Source organism: Pyrgilauda ruficollis, unplaced genomic scaffold (assembly GCF_017590135.1).
Source record: "Pyrgilauda ruficollis isolate IOZ18807 unplaced genomic scaffold, ASM1759013v1 scaffold5, whole genome shotgun sequence".
Taxonomy (NCBI): domain Eukaryota; kingdom Metazoa; phylum Chordata; class Aves; order Passeriformes; family Passeridae; genus Pyrgilauda; species Pyrgilauda ruficollis.
Genome location: NW_024526599.1, coordinates 35,625 through 53,194, shown reverse-complemented (window position 1 = coordinate 53,194; position 17,570 = coordinate 35,625). Strand labels below are relative to the sequence as shown.

Here is a 17,570-nt window from a genome sequence, read left to right as displayed (position 1 = left end):
GGCAACAGTGACTTCCTTAGTGTGCGACTGTTACCAATTATTAGAGCCCTTGACACAAAAGGTTTCAAACCTTACAGTAGGACTAGCAGATGTGTTCACAGAGGTGAACTTAGGGCCTTGCCTCCAGAGCAGCTGCCAGCAAGCCAAATGCAATGCCTTTCACATGCCATGCACCAGCCCCTGCACTCCTGGGGGAACAGCAGTCCCCAGCTACCCCAGACAAATGAGCTGCTGAAATGATCTGTCCACTTATCTTGACAGTCTGAAACAAGATGCCACTACAAAGCTGTATATTAAACTGTAACTGAGAAACACTCTGGGATAGAAATCAGATCCAATGGCCATGAATAGTTTCTGAGAGAGGGTCCTGAAGTCACAAACTAAGCTTTACACTATTAATTTGTACTCAGCTATGTTGAGAAAGCTCCTGATGAGAAGGAAATGGAAATAGAAGTCTTCCATAATAGGGGGTTTTATGCCAAAAGATTGAAGCAAATGACCTCAAGAATACATGTGTTAACTTGAGGCAATTTTTGATGATATTTAATGCATTACCAGCTGCAAGGAATTCAATTTTCTCCTCATCCTGAATAGAATCTCTGTCAGCATTTAAGAATTCTGAGGCACAAATGAGTTCTGCATGAATTGTGTTTAGCAGATGATGATTAAACACAGTACATGTTGCTTTGTAATAGGAATGCTAGTTTAATCTTCCCTCTCTACAGTTCTGGAAGTCAAAGAACAGTTTCTGGGCTGTTAATTTATATTAAGTGACATAAGAACCTAAAAATTGAGAGTGGTGAGGCACTGGTTGAGGTTGTCCAGAGATTTACATCATAAGCAACTGCTCCCTAGAAAGAACAGGAATCTGGCACACTGAACTTTGTACTCAAGACTGACAGTGATTGCCATGCCTAAAACCAGTTATAACTGCCCAGAAATTTCTAACAGTACTGAATTTAAAAGCATTTGCTAGAAGCACAGAGCATGCTCAGACATGAAACTTTTCCTATTTAAATGTAAACATGGATGTTTGGAAAGTTTAGGAATACTCAAATGGACATGGTGACAAATCTCAAAACATTTGGAGCCATCATGCTGCCCAAGCAAACTAGCACGTTTTTATTATGCTCAAAAAACCACTTTCTCCTGTTTCATCTATCAATCTATTCAACTGACTGTAACCACAGGGTCTGTATTTTCAGGAGGAAAATACATTCTTGCAACATGTTTCAAGCTTGTTATGGACTTCATCATTAGAAAACTTTATGGCCCAAAAGGCATAAAGGCAACTAACAACTCAATCAATTAACACAACACTACATTAAATAAACTACAAAGAACAACTCCTCAGCTGGGAGTCTACCACCCTGCCACACCTGTCTGCTCCAGTTTAAAGAAAAAAAAAGTGCAAACTTGTAATTTCTCCAGAAAGCAAGTCTGAGCGACATAGGATGGAATAAGGGAGAAGCAAGTCAGGAAAGGCCTGACCAGCCACAATTTTTTATAGGTAAACTGCCTCAGCTGCTCAAGAGGCTGCCCAAGCAATACTCACATTGAACTCATACATACTCAAGACCCCCTACAACTGGCACAGAGATTTGCCTTTGTTCAGATTCCCCTTTCCTGTCTCTCAACTTTTTCAAGACACTTCAAAGAAGATCAAAAAGCTTGAAAGAAGCCCAGTTGTTTAGTCTACAGAAGAGAAGATAAATGGGAGACCTGGTCTTGTTCTTCAAAGACAAAGCAAGTTGGTACGAGAATGGGACTAAACTGTTCACCAGGTCTGATGCAGACATGAAAAAGGAAGCAAGATTTAAGTTTTGGAAAACTTTCAAGTAAGAGTAATAGACTGAACAGGCTGCCTTTGGAGGCTGTGGAATATCCATCACTGGAAGGTTTTAAAAACAGGCTAGGCAAACATCTGTCAGAAGTCATTAAGTTACAGTAGATGAGAAGATCTTTTGCTCCTCTTCTGCTAAGGTCCTTTTGTTACACCCAGCATTACAAACCCAATCACAATTCTGTCTTTTACATGCCTGTGTTTTATTTAATTTAAAAAACCATGCAATAAAAACCTGCCCTTCTGTGATATTTCCACATATTCAAGTGTGTTTATTTGGGACAACATAATAGACATGAAAGATTTGTTAAGTGTGAAAGCAGGATAAAGAAACCACCTGTGAAGTAAAATACCAATGTATTAAATTTACACTCACTCTGAATAAATTGACCTCTAACATCATAATGCAGACAGCACAGCATTTTTTTGTCCTCCAAGAGAAAAAACTGTTCAACTGGTGACTTACTGATCTGCAGTCACTTCAAAATTTTCCTTAAAGGATTTTTTTAAAGAAAGCACTTCTCCCCAAGCACAGAGAAATATAAAATTCAATATTACAACATATTAATAGAAAAAAGACATCAGAAGGCTGCTTTGAGAAGTATCCAAATCTTTTTAAAACTATATTAAATTATGAGCAAGGATGGCTTCCATCATACTGGAGAAAAAAAAAAGCCATTGGAGACCTTTTTCCTCCCCCTGCTGTTTAATACTAATGTAACCATGGAAATGAAAAATAAACATTGACTTCCCCTCACCCCCAGCATGACAGGATATTTAACAGCGGAAATGTTTCCTGGTGAAGGTAAGAACCATGCAGGTAACTGTTCAGGAGAACACAGGGGTTTCTGGGGGTCTCTGCTGGACTGACATCACACAACTCACACCACTGCAAGGAGGAGGAGGTGCTGTTTGCTTGGCTCCCATCTGATGCTCCTAGCAGCTGCCCTCTGTGCTGACTCCTCCCTTTCTCTGTGCTGGCTAGCATTTTACCTTCTTTAGGTTTTAGGTAACACTCCCTTAGAAGAGACAAACATCAATTAATAGCTGTGACATAAAGCAATCAGATCATAATCAGGAAAGTTCAAAAATACTGTGGTCATTACCAGATCTGTCTTTCTGCACACCTGACCAATCCTTCTAATGACAACTGCTTTACAACATTTTTTTATATAGGTATTTCCCAAGCATGTTCATAGGAACTTGTAAGGTATGTGGGATTTGTAGGCACACAATAACAATTCTTTTTTTCATTCTTGGTCTAGACAGGTCTGGGATAACATTTATGTCCTATTTTGCATCTCAATATGTGTTATTTCTTGTCAGTTCAAGATCCACTCTTCAGTCTGATATCAAGTTTTTTCAGAGTAACAAGACATCCATAAAATTATTTATTCTACTTTAATGGGGAAAGGGCAGGGAAGCTGCAAAACTGAGTGGATTAAGAAAAATCCATAGACTGTTTAACCCTCCTTCAATAAAGAGACCCTAGGTTAACTTGCCATTATTAAATTCATACTGAATCAGAGTTACAACAATATGAAGGCTATATCATCATACCTTTCTGCATTAGACTTATTTTTCAGATTGTTTTCCCACTCAAATATGCTTCATTATCAGAAGCATCAAGTCTTCAAGGCTCTAGGCAACTTGAGTCTTATTATTCCAATCTGATGGACTATTTTAAGATTTGCACAGATTTTTTTTTTTTAGCAAATACCCTTTTCCATTCAATACCATTTTCTTCACACAATCCACTGCTTTCAGTCTGGAGAATCAGTAGTTGTTTCCTTCCCTCTCTACATTTAAAGGTGTAAAATAAACAAAGATACCTAGAGCAATGTATGGAAAATATGCATCTAGTTACAACAGGAAAGAGACATTCTAGAGCATAAACATGCTGAAACTAGTTTTAAGAATAATTTCTGCCTTCAACATCTTGGACCTTCAGGATTCAGTGCTGCTAAAACATCAAAGTAACTCATATTGCAAAATGTTCTCCTAAGTCAAAATTACTGCAACTGGAATATATTGTTAAGGAGTGACCAGGTGGAGAGATTATGATGAAGTTGTATTGAAAAGCAATGACCCTTGAGGCTACCTAAAAATTTACAACACTGCCCCCCTGCACAAATTAAGTCAAAAACCCCCAAAACCAAAACCCCCACTTTACCAACCATTTGGCAAAGTTCTTTCTGTTAGTCATTTCTAAGTCCTTATACCTTTTAGTAACACCCAGTATTAGAAACTCAGGCTTCAGACTTTGGTTTTGCTTAATTTTATAATTTGGACTTTTTTCCAACAGGGTGTAATAAAATTTAAACATAACTGGAGGATAATATAACAGGTGAATGGCAAGGACGTATCAAACTGGGAGGCTGTATTTAATCCCTACTGCCTCACCTTACTGCAGATTCCACCTAAGTATCCTGAATCCCAGAACTATTTGTGAAAAGCAATGACTTCACTTAAAAGAAAATAAAAATCTCTGAGTTAAAGAATCAGAATGAGCAAGAAATGAAAGTATTACTCAGTTTGCAGTAGTATTGCCTTTATTTTGCCAGATGCTAAACCCAGCTCAAGAGCACTTATTGATGAGCCCCAGGTACAGGACTATCTGATTCACACAGTACTGATATATATTGATTTAATACTGATAGAAACCCAATAGGTACAGTGCTTCAGGAGTGGTGCCATAGGCTGGGGGGCTGTGGACTGGCAACATAACCAAAAGCGCATCCTTGTGGATCCAGTGCACGCGTCCCTGCACGGAACACGTGCTGTATGTCAAACCTTGTCAAACCTCTGCTCAGGAAGGACCAAACACTGGGTTATGCTCTGTCCCTCACTCAAGGCTATGCGCGAGTATAACAGCACTTATACAATTAACCAAAAGTGAGGCAGCATCTACGATTCCTTTAGCAACAGCAAACGCCAGTGGCTATTCCCGTGCATACACTTTCCGGCCCAACACAGCATCTCCCGGCACAGCCCACGCCGCTTCCAAAGGCCATTCCAGCGCCAGCACTGAAGAAAGGACCGCAGCCGCTCGGAGACGAACGGCAAAGCGCGGCCCTGAACGTGCCACGCCGCCCTGCAGCCGGAGCGCACCTCGGGCCCCTGGACAAAATCCCTGGGATGAATTAAACCACGGCCGTGACGCCGCTTCCTGCGGCTCGCCCTCCGATCCCGATACTCCGACACTCCCCCACGAGTGCGGCCTCCCTGCGACCACCGCCACGGGGCACCCGCGCTGGCCGGCGGCTCGCAGCAAATTAGCAGCAGTAAATTAGCAGCAGTAAATTAGCGGGGCCCCGCCTGGCTCCCTCCCACCCACCGCGGGGAGCTCGGCCCGGCCCGGCCCGCGGGGCACCCATAGCGCCGTTTCCCAGCGGCTGGCGAGGGAGCGGCGAGGCGAGGCCAGCGGAGCGGGGCACGGAGAGCGCGGAGCGGGCCGGGCCCGCGGCCCCGCCGGGACACTCACATCAACCGAGGAGCCGCCGCCGCTGCCCGCCCGGGCAAGAAGGACCCGCTCCCGGGGCTGCTCCGGCGAGCGCCTGACGTTTGCAAGCAGGCGCCCGGGAGAGCCTCGCTCCCCCAGCACGCACAGGGCTTAGGCGCCCGGAGCACTGGCAGAGCACGCACACACGCGGGGGGAAAGGTGTTAAACTCTCTCTCTTTTTTCTTTTTTGGTTTATGTTGGGTTTTTTCGTTGTGTTTTTCAATAACCCTGGGAAAAAAGGAAGCTCAGGCACTGTGCAGGTCGCCCCTATGGCCCTACAGCGAGCGGCTGGCGGGGAGCAGTGACATCACGGGGGCGGGCGGGGTGGGGCCGGGGGCGGCGGCGCTGGCGCAGGTACCTCCGGAGCCTTTGCCTTCCCTATTTCCCGGTCCTCTGCCTTGTCCCGTCCCTCTATCCTCACCCGGATCCCCATCCCCTTCCTCTATCCCTCTCCTCTTCCCGATCCCTGCTCCCATCCCCATCCCCTTCCTCTATCCCTCTCCTCTTCCCGATCCCTGCTCCCATCCCCATCCCCTTGCTCCTTCCCCTGCCCTTCCCCATCCTCTCCCCGTGCCCCTCCTTTCCCCAGGGTCTCTGGCCAGGTTGTCTGTGGCAGCGCAGGGGTGAGCAGGGTCCCCAGGATTTCCGTGAGTCCTTTAGAGAACCGGGCAAAAGCGATCTCTCTGGTGCCGGGTTTGGTTCCTGAACAGATGTGTGTGTCGGATAAATCAAAGGGTGACAAAACTCATTTTAGGTCTTCGTTAGGGCACTGATGTAGCAGAATTCAACTTTTCTTTGATACCTATTCTGCATTTTAATAAACTTGGTGAAATCACTCAGTTTCAGGTTTTTTTGTGAACTAGCGACACTAGTTAGACTTGTATATTCTACTTCAGTTATTTTATCAAATTAATAACTACTGTAGTTGTAGCAGGAATATTTTAAGAGTTAAGAGCAAAGTTATTTTGTGGAAGGATTTCTTCCAATGAAATGGCCCACTTTGTTTAGCGTACCATGATTTAATGGAAAAGTGTTAAGTATAGTATGTTTAGGCTACCTGCTCTCCTGAAATTGCTCTCAATTGCTTTAAAAATAATTTAAGAGCAGTATAATTATCTTTTAATTCAGAAAAGCTGCCTTCATAAGGTAAGGAATATTTGCACCTGAGTACTCAGGAGGCATTTAAGTCAGTAGGCATTTCAAGTTCCTAAAGGGGCTACTTGCCATTATTTCTGCATGTGGATGCTTTATGAATTTATAGACACGTTTCACTGGATGGACTCATTCAGGTTGATCTCTTTGTATGTGCGGTATTTGCTTCTGAGAATCGGATTTTTTACGTTTTGACTTTTTTTTTCCCTAAGGGCAAAGTTCTTAGTGTCCCTTAACTCAGTCGCCTTAGCACTGCTGCAGTGAGGAAGTTGGAAGTGGTGGTTCTAGAAAAGGCTGATGTCTGAAGAAAAAACATTTGCTCTCTGAGAGCTGTACATATTTGGAGGAGCAAATAAATTGCTCAATAGGTGGAGTTCCACTTTGTATTTTATTTCTCATGTTGGGACACCAAAAGGTACCTGCTGCAAGATTTTCAAAACAGTGCTAATTTGAATATTGAACAGGAATTTCTAAAGGGTTTTTTTTTTTTTTTCTGATTTTGCTGAGAATGTTGGTGAGTGTTTTTGTGTACTATAAAGGTTTGTAAGGAGGATATGGATGAAGGTAGGGAGCTGGGAAAGGCTGTTCAGAGGTGGGATGCAACAAATCCACTCCTGGACTTCTAACCTTCGTGCCAGGCACGTTTCACAGATGTGACAGACTGCCTCTCATATATGGAATGAATGCTGCTTTGGAAACAGTGACTCAGTAATTTTAGATGACACTAATAAGACAAGTCTTCACTTCCTCTTCCATCCTTGCTGGTTTGGATTATTAGAATTGAATTTCCAGAATTCAACCCCAAAATTGAATTTGCGTTAACTGGTTCTGGTGTCAGTTTAAAATAACAAACCTTTCTTCTTCTCTTCCTGTTTTTATTTCAAAGTGATGGGGAGGTTCTGCAGGATATAATTAATTCCTTCAAATCATAAAATTAATGCAGTATGTGTCGTTTCTATACAGTGAAAGTGATTTTGAGGTGTAGAATTGTGTGCATTGAAGTAAGGACAATGGGTAGCACTCTCCTGTGTTTACAGTTCTGCCAGACTTTGATGTGGAGTAAAAAAAGAAACCAAAAACAAACAAATAAACCCCCTCGATTTAAAAATAGAGAAGAGCTTTTCTTCAAATGAACTTTTAAAATATCTATAACCATTGTTTTTGAATTTAGAAATGTCAGTAAGTTTCTAGAGAAGTGTTGAGACTGAAAAAAAAATTGTTAAAAAACCTCTTTCATTTAAGGTGTAATATGTGTCCCTTTCTAAAGGCAGTGGAAGGCTTAAGTTTGGGGTTACTTGTTTTATTTTTCAACTCAGTCTCTGGAATTTATGTAAGTTGAGAATTAAGGAGAGATCAGAGTTTGGCTGTGGGGGTAGCAATTGAGTGGCTGCTGATATCAGAGAAAGCCTTTTTCATTGCTTTCATGGATTCACTGTAATTAACTCTGTAGTAAGAGGATGTGTTTTGTTCCATACCTGTTAAAATTCCTTATTAATTCCTTTAGGTGGGTGGCAGGAAGGGTTGTTTGCTTATCTCATGTCTTGCTTTTTGCCCATCTGGTTTCCAGCCAAAGGGGTGAGTGATAGGTGTGCAGTTGCCTACTTGAGCAAATTCCAGGTGCTGTAATTCCTCCTCGTAAGCCAAGTGATCTGTAGGTTTTGCTAGGAAAGTTCAATCACTTAAAATTGATGGGTTATTGAATTGATGGGATTTAACAATTCTTTTTATTAAAATTCCTTTCTAAGTGTCAGCTGAATGCAAATACAGTGTATTAGAGAAGTATTATCCGACAACATTTTACCTCAGTAAATATATTGTGCACTACATATTTACCTTCTTCGAGACATGATGCATCTTGCATAGGCATAATCTTACTCCCCTCCCTTCCACTCTAATCATAATAACTTGGTTTTCTTCTATTTTAGAGCAAGCCTTAGAGGATCACTGTGCCAAGCAAGGTTATAATTGAATCTGTAAACTCAGTTATTTTTTCTAAGTGTTTAATATATATTTTCTTTCTGACGTTGAGTAGTTTATTTGGCAGATGTTTTTACAGGAATGGGGGTTCTTCTTATAAATACACACTTATGGGTTTCCAATTGGAACCTGCTACATGCCAGTAAATCTTTGTGCTTGCACTCTGTCCAATTGGTGTCTTTCCAGTGGAAAAATCTAACTGTAATGTGCATTGTTCACATCCTAAAATAAATCTTCTGCAAAAAATTATGAAATGTCCATGAGATATGAAAGTATTGTATCTTTATAAATAAGACTTTTAATGCAAATACTAATATAAATATTCTGATGGTCAAAGCTATTTTGGATTTTTCTAAGTTTGATTCCTTAACACTATACATTTGTATTCAATATGATTTATTTTGATATTTATTAGAATGTAAAAGTACATACCTCATGTCTGTGTTTCTTTAGGGGAAAAAACCCACAAATGGAATCGGTCTTTTATGTTTGCTTTGTATCCTAAGTTGGACTGTGTTAGTTAAAACAGAAGGTATCTTTCATAATATCCATTTGCATGTACCATGTTTAGTATATAAGGAACTTTGTGCAGCCTGTGTGGATTTGCTTTCAGTTGGGATTCACAAATAAATTTAGTATTTTTTTACTGGGAATTTTGTGCTTTGAACAAGATTGTTCCCTTAGAGAAAGAACAATTTTGAGACCAAATTAAGTCTTCTGTTTCTCCTGTGTGAATTCCTGAGGAATTAAAAAAAAAAAAAATCTTAATTGCATTATTTTGTAAACACCTAGTAACCTGAGTCTGTATCTTTTGCTGATGAATTTTTACTCTGTGTTCTCTATTTAAGGAACACGAATTGCTCGGAAGGGCTTAAGACTTTGTGAAAAAGATGTTTCCTTTAAAGGACACTGTGATGGGTGCCTCCACCTTCTTTGCCTCAGCTCTGCCACACGATGTCTGTGGAAGTAATGGCCTCCCTCTAACACCTAACTCCATAAAAATTCTGGGCAGATTTCAAATCCTTAAAACAATCACCCATCCCAGACTTTGCCAGTACGTTGACATTACCAGAGGTAAACATGGTGAGTGTCTGTTTAACAAGCAAGTTTTTTGTAAGATTACGATTTTGGGTTTGGGGTTTTTTTGGTGACAATATATTTTAAGGTGACTGAGCAGAATACTGCCTTTACAGCACCAGCAAGTGGCCAGTTTTCAGTCTCAAAATTCCTGAATATCTTTGCTATAATTGGTGGTATTGGCTCTTTTGCTTCTTCTCTGTAGACTCAAAGAAGAGATTAGTCGTCTGTCCTGTCTTGTTGTGTTTCAGTAACAGGTAAAAGCTAAGAATGTCTTTCTTTTTATACCTTACTGAGATTCTTGAACTGAATTGCTCTGCCATGTCTTTGTGTGGAGTATGGAAATACATGTATTTTTGATGGTGAACTCTTGTATTTGTGAGCTGCCCCATGGCAGGAAGGAAATGATGAATCTGACTTCATGTTCTTGGAAGGCTAATTTATTATTTTATTATCTATATTATATTAAAGAATACTATACTAATACAGAAAGGATACAGACAGAAGGCTAAAAAGATACTACCGAAAAATTCGTGACTCTCTCCAGAGCCTCGACACAGCTTAGCTGTAATTAGCTAATAAGTCAAAAACAATTCACATTAAACCAATGAAACAACCTCCAAACCACATTCTAAAGCAGCAAAACACAGCAGAAGCTAATGAGATAATATTGTTTTCCTTTTTCTCTGAGGCTTCTCAGCTTCCAGGAAAGAAATCCTGGGCAAGGGGATTTTTCCAGAAAATATGACTGTGACAGTGAACTCCTACATCCATGTTCTAATCTTGTGAACATTTTCATGTGATGGCTGGGTTTCTTGTCCTTGATTTGCAACCGGTGTTATCATCTCATGTCCTGGCTGCAAGCTTCCTGTATTATTAACTTTTGATTTCTTTAAGATTTCTCCCACTAGGCGTTACTTTATTCTAGTACAGGTTTGAAAGGTTTTTTTCAGTACCTGTTATCACACTTATGATTAGCTCAAATAAAACTTCTGTTGCTTTTTTCTGCTCTAGATATTCTGTTGCAAGCTCAGCAGGACTACAGCACTTAATTTCCACAAAAAGGCTGCAACACCTGTAACAATTTAAGTCATTACCACCTTTAACTTTTAAATCAACACTGTTCTCGTACAAAAGTGCATTGTATGTATTTGATTACCTACAGGCTCTCATAAAGTAGGGCAAGTCATTTTTTCCCCTTTTAGAATGCAGTCTGATGAAATGTTGCAGATTTCTACCAAATTAGGATATTGCCAACTCCAGATACTGTAGTATTCTGTCGGTCAGGGGGTTCTTTATGTGTTTTGCTTTGCCCTCAAACATGTAATTTTTCACTTATGCAGTCAGGAGGTCTAGAAAATTTAATAATTTTCATTTGTTTTCACTAGTACTGCTTGAAACAAAACCTGGGATTTTCTTACAGTATTGTTTGGGGTGAAAGGTTAGGAAGTATTAACTAACATAACATTTAATAAATAAAAAATAAATAGTAAAACATAGTCTTTTTGATTGCAAAAAGTAAATTACATGAAGATTTATGTGTGTGTATAAAAATGAAGGAAAAAAATTAATTCTTATAGTTGAAGTAACTTAAAAGATAGTAAATAAAATGTCTAACCATGAAGTCAGGAGAGTGTTCTGTTTTAACAATCACTAGAATAGCAGCTACGAATTTTGATATAATATGGGAAATTTGGCAGCAAATTTTATTGTTCTGATACTGGCAGAACTTTCCATGTGTCAGTTCTATGCCCAATGATAAAATGTTTGTGGAGTTCTGCTTGCAAATGTCAGTTTACATTCTTGCAGAGAAATGTGAGAGCAGACTAGGAAAACAATGTAAAAATAAATTAGATCTATAAATTCCCCCACAAAAGGCTTTCAAAGGGAGAATATAAAAATAAAAGAAAAACATTCCAATATATTTTCTTCTATAAAATTAAACTTTTTAAAAATCTATGCTACCATTGTAGATGGCAATCTGAAAATTTTTGTTAGGAAATTACTGGATGTGTGGATTGTTGGATTGACAATGCTTTGCAGAAGGAAACTGGGAAGATAATTTTCTGTATCCCATAAACAAAAAATAGTGGTGTTATCCATAAGCTGTTCATCTTGTAACGTTTATTTATGTGTAATTCTCTGTACAATGTATGTCAAAATACTTCAACATCTGCCAAATAGGTATAACAAGAAGTCTCTACTCTCAGAGTTTCATTTGGATTCCAGTCCTCTTCTACTTTTTTTTTTTTTTTTTTTTTTTTTTTTTTTTTTTTTTTTTTTTTTTTTTTTTTTTCAAATTAGAGAGACTGGTTGTGGCAGCTGAACATTGTGAGAAGAGTCTGGAAGATTTGCTACGAGAAAGCAAGCCTGTCAGGTGAGGTGTCAAGCTAACTCAAATCCACTCATCACTATTTCACATATCATCTGTGGCAAAATCCTGGACCATCTTTTAACTTTACTGGTTTATCTAAATTTTACTCTGTTTAACCAAAGACCTTGTTTAGCAGATAAAAAATATGCACCCAAAGTGGGAGTACTAATTTCTGTGAAATTTTGTTATGGGAAACTTGCTTACAATTGAAAGAAATGCTTTGTAACTTAGAAAATACTGTAGTTTTGGGGTTTCCTTTCAAAAATAAAATCAGACCTATGACAGGATATAGAACTTTCCAAGAATTAATGTGAAGGTTAAGTCTGCTAGAAGATGAAATACAGCTTTCACTAGAACAGATAGAATTTTTGTGTGTGTTTTTTATTTGTAGAAATCTATTAATTTATCTTGTAGAAGGTGGACAAGATGTCAGATAATATGCCCTGTGTTTGTGTTAGCATTTTGTGAGCTTGGACTTGTATGACAGTGTGTGTTGCAGAGGGCTGTGGCTTGAGGAATGTTAGGGAAATACAGCTTCCATTTTTTCTTAAGATAAAGAGGTATTAGGTCTAAAGGGTTTTTCATGTGTGATATATGTTGTTGTTCTTCACAAAGTTTTGCATCAGATTCCTGTTGTGCAAAATTCCAGAAACAGATGAAGTGTCGGGAGCTCTTTTCATTCCTTATTTATGTAGTTCTCACACTGTTCTTTGAGCACGTGTGTCTTGGTGTCAGATGAGAAGCAGCCCAGACTGCCTGCTTCCTTCTAGACTGTTTTGGAGAAGGCTTCCATGTAGCTGTTTTAATTTGCTTTGAATTGCTTGATGCAGTATACTTATGTAGATTCCCTTTCAAAACTTCCTCAGATAGCAGATGTGCTCTATATGCACATGATTTTACCCTTTTATACTAGCATGTCTTTTGAAGCCTCCAGAAAGACTTTTTTGATCTTTTTAGATAGGCTGGTAAGGTATGCAACTTCAGGTTTTGGTGTGCTGAAAGAAGTTACTTCCTTCGTTTGTGATGTTAGTTCAGCTCTTTGGGCTGTGGCTCTGTTTAATATAGTTGCACAAAGCCTGGCTTTATTTTTTCCTCTTGTCTTGAGAGAGTTTTTGCTGTAGTAAATTGTTCTACTATTAGGTCTTTCTTTTAATGAGCCACTTGGGATTTCTTCTGGGTGTTGTAACACTTGAGGATAAGGGCTACAATATAGCCTGTATGTGTATCCGCAGATTTTAGACACATTAATGTTTCATCTACTGTGAATTACAGTTTTTGCAGTAATAGCTAAAGGATAAATTATGTTCACTTCAAATGATGTTTCTTGCAAGATTGACATTTTCCTTTTCCTTTTATTTTTTTATGAAACCAGAATTTTTTATTCCTATGGAGACCCAGAAACTTCCAGAGATAAGTTGGGAGGACCAATTCCCACTTATTAGTTATGTGATCTGTCTATATCAATTACCTTAGGAGGAAATATTTGGCTTTTTTATGAATTCTGATTCCATTGGTCAGTGATAGCATAGCTGGCTACACATCCGGAGCTGATGCGTGTGCTATTGCAATTAATTTTTGAAACTGCTTATGGAATGTGAGAAACTGCTCCTCTGGTTTCTAGATTAATTTTCCTTATGCTTGTCAGTAACCTAAGTTCTTTGCACCTGTACTACAAGCTGATGTGAAGTCAGCAGGAAATCTTCTATTATGTCAGTGCTGAAATTCAAGACATTACATTATGGACAGTCTATGTTTCTATACATTTTGGAAAACAGGCCATACAGCTGTTTGGTAGTTATTTGCAGTTAATCTTTGCTGAAGTCATGCATCAGGTGTAGCATACATTCCTTAATATATGCATTATATTTTAAAAAAAAAAGAAATGTAGCTATGTTCTTTCTTCAGTTATCTTCAGACTTTCCCCCGGTTTTCTAATTCTAATAAATCAGCTGCATGTAGGGGCCAAATACTGGAAATCAGAGCTTCAAGTGTTTGCTGCTGTGTTCTGTCACAGTGCAGAAAGTCGTTTTACTGAGCATACCATCAAACATTTGCTAGAAATCAGAGTTGTGACATATTCATGAATTCATTAATTACCTAACAATACTGGGTCAGCAGTCCCCAGGAATTGCAGAGATCGTTTGTCATTTCCTCAAAGGTAACATGCTCAACTTCATTTTCAAAGATTAGAGCAAGTAAGTGTTTGGTAATTTATGGTCAGATTATTTTCTGCTTTGAGTGTTGCATATTTGGGATCCTGGAATAAGCTATAAAAACTCTTCTTAGGTAAATGTTCCCTTCTGCTATAAGAACTCTTATCAGGTAAATTTCAAGAACTCTCAAAGGGAAGAAATGAGTGTCAGCTTTTCACAATTCTTACCACAGGTAAGCAGGTACTGAAAAGGAATTTATTACAGCTCTCTTGTGTTTTGGTTGTTTTTTTTTCAGAGGATAGTCATGTGGACATAGTAACTGCAGTTAATGCTTCTAAAAGTGGCATTAATCCAAATTTTCTTTACTGTGCTTCCATTGGGCATCTCAGTAACAGCAGGGAAGCTCTTTTGGAGTTGTGTGCAACAGGAAATTCAGGCTGCAATCATGGATAAGAGGGTATGATAAGGGTAGGATTAGAATTTTAGTCATTGATATAGGATAAGAATTTTAGGCATTGATCTCCCATTTTTCACCAGACTGCTGCCCACTGTCTTCCCTGAGAGAGATTGTAGTCCAGGTCGTTGTTTCCTGTTTGCATATTCTCAATTTAGTATCCTGTTTTTTGTTGTGCTCACTGAAAGGATGAACTTAATTTCAGTTTATAATAGTCACACTAGTGCAAAATCAGATCTCTGAAGTATGTTCAGGAGTCAGTTAAATGTTTTAAAGGCTGGGAATTTATGTACAGTCACACAGAAATAGTGAATACCTGATTTAAGCTCACAGTGGTTTATTGCTGTTCAGAGATTTGAAAATGTGTCTCAGTCTAGCTGGTTTCCTTTGTCTTCCTGTGCATACAAGGATTTTTTTCTTGTGAATGAATTGAAAATAAGTCTCAAAAAATTATGATGGGTAGATGTTTTATACTTTAACTGTCTCACTAAAATGGCAATCAAAATTTTATTTTTTCCAAGTTGCTAGTTGTTAGTGTTGCTACCAAAGACCAGAATGTAGGATGTACATTTATCTTTAAGGTTCTCCATCTTTTAAACACATTTCCAACTACTCCTTTGAGATACCTTTTCCAGACAGTGTTAAAGGAGTTATTTTCTCTGCTCCTGTGCTGTTATAAAAGGAGTTGTGAGCATTTCCTTTTCTGTCATACTTCAAGTGTGTTTCTTCTTTGAAGAAGTTGGTCTGCACTTCTATTCATAACAATAAAAATGCCAGAAAATACTGACATTCAGCAGACTTTTGGCACCTACAGTACAGTTTCTGGATTGGTCTTCAATTTGTGGCTTGGACGGTCTAAGTCCATTCCTTTCTTCAATAAAATATAGCTGTCATATGTTTTGAAAGTCATGGTATTGAAAAATTACTAGTGAACCATCAGATACAAGGTATAGTTTGTTATACATGGAACATTTGATGGGAAGCAGACTGTGTCTGCAGCTGTTTACTAGTTTGGAGAAAACATGATCTGATGGATTTGGATGAGTACATTTTATTTGGCTGTATTAAACAGTTGTCTGTTCACTGATTGGACTAGAGTTCTTCATGCCATCTTTGGTTTTAGTGTGCTTTTGGCAAACTTGGAGTGAGACTGTGGTACAGAAGTTATTAGATGAGGAGGAAAACAATTTCTGAGTATCTCTGCATTCTTCAAAAATGTTTGTAAAACAGGTGCAAGTCATCAAAAGGCCGAAGGTTTTACATTATTTGACTTGAAGAGCTGCATATGAGCAGAGCTTCATGGGCGGAGTGTATTCTGCTTTGAATCAAGTCTGTGTTGGAATTTCAGATGAGAAATCCGTATATCACAATAAGGCTGAATTTGGCAAGGATAAATTATGTAACAGTAAAATGAAGTAGCATTAATAAACAAAGGCTTTTTGTTTCCCCTAAGCATGTGTGAAGTTCTGTAGTTTGGACATTTAGTGTCTATAGGCTTTTTCTTTACTTTCTTGATAATGCTTTACTTGCAAAGGTATGATGAAAGATTATCTGTTAGTCTGGAATTGTTTATATATTGTCTAATTATGGTTTTCTTCTTATAGAATCACTGGTTTATTTTTGTAAGTAATGTTTAGCCTGACTGCAAATCTTCCTGTAGCATTCCTTTTAGCATAGGTTGTCTCCTATTATTGCCTGTACTCTCACAAGAAAACAATTGTTTGGAATGGAAAAGGGGTGCAGCTTGCATGAGGCATTAGAGGTGAACATTGTTCCTCGAGATGTTTTATTGATCATTTTAGGTATGGAACCAAATTCTTTGCTTGCATGTTTGGCTGCACTGTTTGATGGCAGCACAAGGACATTTCAGAACACATATGTGTCTCCTCCTTATATGTGAAACATAACAGTGAGTGCATGCTTGTTTCTTCTCTTGTCTCCTGGGGGGGGAAAAAAGTGAAGAATCCTACTCTTTGAGCTTGGTAGTGTCTGCCTCTTGCTATTAAAATGTGGATATGATAGCTGTATGTAATTGTCCTGATTTCAACTAATGTAGAGTTGATTTCCTTTCAGTAGCTGTTCCACTACATGTTTTGGATTCGGAATGAGAATGGTGTTGATAACACTGATGTTTTGGGTTTTTGCTATGCCGTGTTTATCCTGAGCCAAGGACATTTTTCCTTGGCTCATGCTCTGCCAGTGAGGAGGTACACAAAAGAAACTGGGAGGGAGCAAAGCTGGGAGAGGTGACCCAAACTGACCAGTGGGGTGTTCCACACCACATCATGGGCAGCATCAGCTGGGGCAGTTCCCTGGAGGGGAGGCCAGCCTGGGTCTGGGAAGGGGGCCTGGCATTGGTCAGTGGCTGGTGAGCAATTGCACTGTGCATCACTGGGTTTTCCCATTTCATTAGCAATATTATTATCATTTACTATTATTACTGTATTGTACTTTATTGTCAATTATGCCGCTAATTTTATCTCAGCCTACAAGATTTACTTTGATTCTTCTTCCCAACCCACTGCGGTGGGGGGAGAGAGGGAGGTTGAGTAAGTGACTGCATGGTGCTTAATTTCCAGCTGGGCTTAGACCATGACAATATAAAGTCTGTTTGATGATTTCAACCTTTTGTTCAACTGTTCTTTTTCTGTAGTTCCTTGTAGACACTTCATACAGATTTCCGTGCTAAAAGCAGTATTAAAGATCTTAAACAGAAGATGACTTATGCTGAGTTAATTGAGAACAAAAGTACTGGAGAGTTTTGAGTCTACAGTTTCTAGTGAAAGAGAATGTTGAGTTTTAAACAGAAAAAACACCATCCTCAGCGGGAGGATGGCTTCATCCTGCAAAGATATTTCTGCAAGGAAGAAATCCTGTGTAAGGATCATGTTAAAATTCCATTCTGCATTAATGAACAAATTAGTACTAATGAGCTAATGGCTGAAAACCCAAATGTCAAAGTTGTACTGTGCAAATCTTAGGGGATTTAAAGCACATTATTAATCCTAATGTTGATTTATGATAGTTGTGTTTAGCAT

General features: G+C 38.9%; 2 protein-coding genes across 3 annotated transcripts in view; one reads left to right on the top strand and one right to left on the bottom strand.

The window, feature by feature from the left end:
- Window positions 1-5,377, bottom strand: part of AIMP1 (aminoacyl tRNA synthetase complex interacting multifunctional protein 1) — a 30,987-nt gene extending 25,610 nt beyond the window's left edge. The window contains exon 1 of one of the 2 annotated variants that reach the window (XM_041480002.1): window positions 5,328-5,377. In XM_041480002.1, the coding sequence (XP_041335936.1) occupies window positions 5,328-5,329 (2 nt within the window). In that variant the 5' untranslated portion in view covers window positions 5,330-5,377. Of the gene's footprint in view, window positions 1-5,180; window positions 5,200-5,327 lie in introns of those variants that run through there. The other variant, XM_041480004.1, reaches the window with a different exon arrangement.
- An 88-nt stretch (window positions 5,378-5,465) lies between these two features.
- TBCK (TBC1 domain containing kinase) overlaps window positions 5,466-17,570 on the top strand; it is a gene marked incomplete at its 3' end in the record, with an annotated part of 47,133 nt that continues 35,028 nt past the window's right edge. The window contains exons 1-3 of the mRNA XM_041479886.1: window positions 5,466-5,504; window positions 9,323-9,557; window positions 11,856-11,928. Coding sequence (XP_041335820.1) covers window positions 9,365-9,557; window positions 11,856-11,928 — 266 coding nt within the window. The remainder of the gene's footprint in view (window positions 5,505-9,322; window positions 9,558-11,855; window positions 11,929-17,570) is intronic.